General features: G+C 28.2%; 1 protein-coding gene across 1 annotated transcript in view; it reads left to right on the forward strand.

Annotated features, from left to right (window-relative positions):
- LOC106679842 (legumain) overlaps positions 1-5,968 on the forward strand; it is a 13,359-nt gene extending 7,391 nt beyond the window's left edge. The window contains exons 6-11 of the mRNA XM_014419211.2: positions 1,571-1,640; positions 1,727-1,845; positions 2,663-2,866; positions 4,299-4,412; positions 5,478-5,651; positions 5,764-5,968. Coding sequence (XP_014274697.1) covers positions 1,571-1,640; positions 1,727-1,845; positions 2,663-2,866; positions 4,299-4,412; positions 5,478-5,651; positions 5,764-5,904 — 822 coding nt within the window. The 3' untranslated portion in view covers positions 5,905-5,968. The remainder of the gene's footprint in view (positions 1-1,570; positions 1,641-1,726; positions 1,846-2,662; positions 2,867-4,298; positions 4,413-5,477; positions 5,652-5,763) is intronic.
- Positions 5,969-6,638: the final 670 nt, after the last annotated feature.

The following is a 6,638-nucleotide window of genomic DNA, read 5'->3' on the forward strand; positions in this document are numbered from 1 at the left end:
ATCATATCCAAGACGCATATATATATATTTATTCAAAAAACTAATAAAAAGTGAATGATTTTCTATGGAAACCTGCACTAAGTACTTTTTAAAATGCATGGGAAAAGTCCAATACGATTTTATTTTTTCTAATATTGATCCCATTATGATTATTTTTTATATTGGGAGAGAAGTTTTCGGAGAATTTAAGTAACTTTCAAGTGGTTCTCTAGAATGCTCTATCAAATTAATACGTATTATGTATATAGGAGTAAAAATACGTTCCCATCATTTTCTATCAAAAATTAAAAATTTATTGTGAAAGAACGGTACATTATGCTTTATTTGAAGTATTGTCCATTAGTATCTTTTTCCATATTGTATTCGAATACCACCTCGAAAGAACTCTTCATCTTTTGAGGCTATCTACAAATTTACCCAATTTTTGGTATCTTCATATGACGTAAAGCGCTGCTCAGACAGACCATGTGCCATCGACCGGAACAAGTGATAGTTAGAAGGGCTATGCCCGGTGAATATGGTGGGTGGAATAAAACTCCCGAATTAAGTGTTTCCAAATAAGTTTTGATCGACACCGTAACAAGGGGATAAACATTGTCATGTAAGAATAATTTGGTCATGTCTGTTGCAGTAAGGGGTCCATATTTTCCTTTGAATTCTTGGCTCAATCTCATTAATTGGGTCCAGTAGTTTCGCTGACTCCACCAAATACACAGCATGGATTTTTTCATATGAATATTCGGTTTGACTGTCGATTTTGAAGCATGGCCAGATGGTTCCCTGATTTTCTCCTCTTTGGATTATTGTAGTGGATCCATTTTTCATCACCAGTAACTTATGATGCAGAAAAAACCTTTTTGTTATGCCTGGCATGTAGCATTCCAGTCATGCAAAATCAGCGTTCAATGTCTCTGGAGGGAGAGGGAGAGAGATATTATATGTTAGTAATATTTGATTTTTTTTTTTTTTTATCCTTTTATTTACCTACTTTTTTTAAATTTATTATTCTTCATTTTTGTTTCCATTATTTCCCGATATATCTCTAAATACAATTTTCTCCCTTAACCCTTTTAATTTTTTTTTCTTTAACAAATTAAGATAAAATTACAATCAACAATTACTGACAAAAATAAAATTTATTCCTGAAAAAAAAAAATTTGAAAATATTCATTTTGCAACTAATAACAACTAATAACAAACTTCAATCCTTCGTGAACGAGACAAAAAAAACCAATATGGTTCACTACAGTTTATATTTTAACTTCATGCCAATAATTATTTATTATTTCCATGCAAAATGAAGTTTGATAGAAAATGGACAAAATAATTTTGATCTAGAGCTTCTCATTTTGGAATGTATCCGAATGATAAAAAAAAAAAAAAAAAAAAAAAAAAAAGATATTATAATTAAAAATATAGTGGATAAAATATGCTAGTTTTTAGTACTTGCATTAAATATAAAACTTCTTTTCTATTATCTTTTAATACTTTTTAGATTTTATTTATTTATTTTACAAATGTTTGTAATTTAATAGATTTATTTTTTTCATATTGCTAATTTTTATTTTAGTTAATATTGTATATTGAAGCTTGCCATGCAGGTTCTATGTTTGACAATATACTCCCAGATACAACTAATGGTAATTGAATTGAGCTTTAAATGTTTCTCACTTATCCTTATTTTAAATGATCTTTTAATTATTTACATTTTTATTTTTTTTTTAAGTTTTTGTTCTAACTGCGTCTGATCCACATGAAACCTCTTGTGCTTGCTATTATGATGAAGAGAGGCAAATATATTTAGGTGATGTCTTCAGCATCATATGGATGAATGATACAGAACATGTAAGGTCTTAGTTTTTTATTTTTAGCAATTATATCTTATTTTGTTCTATGAAATGCCCCTTTTAATCAATGTACATATTTCCATGTTTAATAAGATAAGTACAACTTTTTAATTTATTTAATATTCTATTTATGATAGAACCTGACTTCTTTTACAATTTATATTGCATTTAAATTTGCTATTGTATTGCTAATCCCTATATCAATATCAACCTGCCTATAGATCAAGGAGAAGAAGAAACATATTAGAAAGCTTGATAATCACGAATGAATAAGTTCATTGCTAAACTTGATCATGACTGATTAAGAGCTGTGATAATACCTTTTTGCCAAAAGCTCTGGGGAGCATCAGTTATATCCCAAACTAGCTGTGACCAATACAAGGAAAAGAAATTGACTGAGTGAATGAGAACGTATAAATGAATTTGAACTGAATTTTCTGAATCATAGAAGGATATACATTAAAAAATGCCTTCTTGATATTATAATTTTGTGGAAAGTGATCACTGTTGCCATAATTAGAAGTCAACTTTAATCAATTCCACTGAGATAATTCTAGTTTTGTTTTCCTCTCACAGAAAATATAAGTTCTTCATAATACCATCAGTTCTGTAAGTCAAAAAAAAAGTTTTTAGTTTTTAAAAAAAATTATGGAATCATAAACATCAGTATTTTTTGGCCATTCATTTATGATTTTGTCTAAGTATAACGGTATTTTATGGAAGATATTATTTCTAAATTCAGTTTTGGTTTTACAATTATTGGAATATTATGATTAGATGATACAGTAATACAGTTATCATTTTTCTTCTCACAGGAAACTATGAATGAGAGTCTCCATCATCAGTTTGAAATAGTCCGTTCTTACACCAACACCAGTCATGTTGAGGAATATGGTGATTTGAGCATTGGTGTAACAAAACTGAAGGATATTTTAGGCTATAAAAAGGGGTTGATGAAAATAAAGCATGGTTTAAATTTATCTTTTAATAGAACAATTGTCAAACCACAACATCCTATGGTAACTTAAAAAAATTTCTATTTTAATAAATTAATGATATTTTTTTTTCTTACATAAGTGTAAATTACTGTTTTCCATTGATTAATTTCTTCTAAAATGAAATATAAAGAAATATTGAAATTATAGAAAAGTAAACAGCTGAGAAATAATTGTGCAAGATGAATGCAGGCTCTACAAGGGTTGTTTGTTTAACTACTACGAAATCCTTCATAAAAATGAAAAAGAGCAAATAAATTACCTCTATTCCAAATCCATAAAAACTAATATCCTTGTCCATTTTTTATAGATGCAAAACATGGGTGATTACATCAAGGGAAGAACAAAATGTTTGACATACAAGATCTTCAAAAATAAAGTATTTTAAAGAATAATTGAAGGACTTCCTATAAAATAAAATTTCTCACCATGAAATTTAACAAATTCATTTTTTAGAGTAAAAAGTTTCTTTCTGATCTAATCTAATCTAGCTGGTGCAAGCAATCAATTAATACTTCAGGCTAGCTGTGAAGAGAAGTGAGATCATCAAAAGAAGAAAAGACAATGTTGTAATGCTGACCTAGAAGGAATTTAGTGGTTTTGATTTGAAAATGAAGCTAGAAAATTCTTTCAGAGAGTCAGCACTACTAGAAAACCATTCGAGGAAATACCGATCATATCTCCTATTTCATCAAGCTTAGAAAACTCAGATGAGCAGGCTGATCGTACCACAGCCATTCACACAATATCCCAACTGGATATGGAAACTGAATACCAGTGGCACAGAATAGAAATGCATGGCGGTGACTGCTTGAGGAATCCAGAATCCTTCATGGATTGTAGTACTATAAAGTAGTTGCAGTATTAGTCCTTAATCTTTACATCAAAACTGAAAATATGTAAATTTTCAAATTAAAGGGTAAGAATCTTTTTTCTTGTCCCTAAAAATGTTAGTTATGTCTTTTTTTAGAGGGAGTTCTTCAATTGGCCTCAAGAAAGCTGAGTCCTCTGGGAAATTTAAATGATTAAAATTTGAAATCGTAGGATATACACTAGCTAGATATAATTGAATGAATAATATTGCAATGGTTGAAATGAACTTGAAATTGTTGTGCTTTGATAATGAGTAAATCCCTAAAAACACAATCAGCCATGAAGCAACCTGTGGATGTCAAAAGAGGAGTCCAAGAGTAAGTGAGAGGGTACAAGCCATGGGATTTGATGGGGTTCAGTGAAGGAAGGTATGCACGGAAGTTTATTAATGGAAGCATAAAAAAATATATATGATATGGGTACATGGTAATATTCTAAGCATCTCACTTGTTCTTTTAATCTCTCAAGTGGGTTTACTTGAAGATCTGTTCCTAATTGTAGTTTACATTATCTTATGAAAATAATATAGCGTTAATTGAAAATAGATTACTAAATAAACGAGTATATAATTTCTACATTTCAGGATACCTCAGATAATATGGATGTCCCTTTAGACGTTCTTGAGAACAAGAAAAGAACTACCAAGGATCCAGAAAAAATAAAAGCTCTGGAATCAGAAATTGAAGATTTAAATAAAGTAATTTATTCTTGGTTTGATTAATTATTTAATATGTTTAAGTAAACGTTCAATATACAAGAAATAAGGGTAGTATATATTTTTTAGTAATAGGTATTATTTAAAATTTTTCATGTAAATTTGATTTATTAATATAAATTACTCTTTTTCTATTAAGAAAAACTGCTAAAACTGACTGAAGATTTTATTTAATTGTTATATTATCCTTAATTTTTTCTTATTTAAATATTAAGTCATAGGCCAAAGCAGCATGGCACCAATATGTTCTCATAGAAAGAATTGATTTGTCGTTTTAACAAAGCAAAATTAATTATTATAAATGCATAAAATAAAAGTTTTTTTTTTTATAATTACCCTATTATTTGCATGGGTGGTACATCACTTTGTTGAATGTACAAATTTCCTAATTATCATAAGAATCTATATATGATGAAAAATTGATAGACTGAATCCTTATTCAACTGGTGGCTGAGTGAACTGGGACAAATATTTCATCAGCGGAGTGTTTCCTCCCCATTCTGTAAAATTTCCCAACTGCTTCCATGCCACTATTGTATCACTACCTACGATGAAAACTGTCGAACAATCATGCCTCAATTAATCAGGGGAATGCGCATTATGAAGGTCCTTTTTTTTAAAAAAAACTTTCAGAAAAGAATAAAAGTAATTGCAAATTTTTTTATCATTATGTGGGCCATATCAGATCCTTTAAGTTATGAAAAAAAAAGTACAAGTGTAACTAAAATTAATGTCCTGTAAATGATGGCTGGGAATCAATTTCCTACTGCATTTTTGGCAGGCAATTATCCTAGTTCACCCAACTACTGTTGTGACAAGAAACTCTTGTATGAACTCTTGAAAAATTATTATTATTAAATATTATTTGAGCAAAATTATAATTACCAATGAAATATCATTACAATAATTTTTTTAAATTATTTTTTGAATAAATTATGTTATGTTATCTTTATATGTAACAAATAGTAATTTTCAAAACAATTAATAAATACTTAAATATATAATTTGGTATATTCATTGTTTAGTATTTATTTTACATTATTGCAGAAACGACAACTTGTTAACCAGCTGTTTAATGAAATAGTACCTAGAGTAGCAGATAACATATATGCACGCAAAAAGGAAGTGAGAATTTCAAAGTATGGCTTAACTCTTGATAATTTCCCATGCTACAAAAATTTATACAACACTTTTTCCAACAATTGCTTAAGTTTTGTTTGGGTAAGGCCATTAATTATCTTAATTATTTAAAATAGCATAAATATTAATGCAATATCATAAATTATAATTATAATTTATAATTGTTGTAAATATTTAATGTGTTCTGTTTTAGAATCCTTATGCTCGTGTGCACCTACAAAAATTTGTAAACATGTGCAGTACATCATGGTTGAATGAAGAAAAAGTCGTTGCAGACATAAAATCTGCTTGCAGAGATGTGTTAGGGTTCATGAAACCAAAAAATATTATGTAGTCAGATAATCGATCAATTTTATGTATAATTTTAAATGTTAACTAAATAAAATATTGATTAAGCATGTTTTTATTTCTTTATTTAATTACCATTCATAATCATAATGTTTTTATCTATTTTTAAAAAAATTATGAATGGTTATGAGGAAGGAAAAAATTGTTAAAGTGAGATGTAAAAATTCATTTTTTATTGTATACATGTTGCTATATGGAAAACTGTGAATATATATTGATTATATCACAAGCCGGTTGGTAACAGTAGTTAGAAGGGATCAAGTATTGTGTTATTAGTTCTCAATACAGTAAGAACGTTTTATATTATCTAACTGTTTTATGTTATTTAACCGTAACTAATAAAACAGTAAACAAATTTTATTTGTGTCCACAACCCTCACGTTCCAATATAACTCCAGAAGTATTTATTAGATAACAGAGTTTCTTGTATTATTTGTGTCAAATCTCTCAGAGTATAACAATTAATAAATATTCTATCAACATAAACTTATAATAAAAAAAAGTAATTGAGTTTTCTATCAAAAATTTGTAGATCCACTTCTAAAAATTAAAGGGTTTCTTGATAAATTAAAGCTCCATACCAAAACCTTATCCAGTTTAATTCAAAATACAAATTTCTGCCTCTCCGATAGATGTTACTGATCAAAATTTCCAATAATAGTTTTACTTTTCTATATGAGATGCCCCACAATAATTTTTTCCAAAATTGGATTTATTGAC

This window comes from Halyomorpha halys, unplaced genomic scaffold (genome assembly GCF_000696795.3).
Source record: "Halyomorpha halys isolate HHAL.00 unplaced genomic scaffold, Hhal_1.1 Scaffold223.1, whole genome shotgun sequence".
Lineage (NCBI taxonomy): Eukaryota > Metazoa > Arthropoda > Insecta > Hemiptera > Pentatomidae > Halyomorpha > Halyomorpha halys.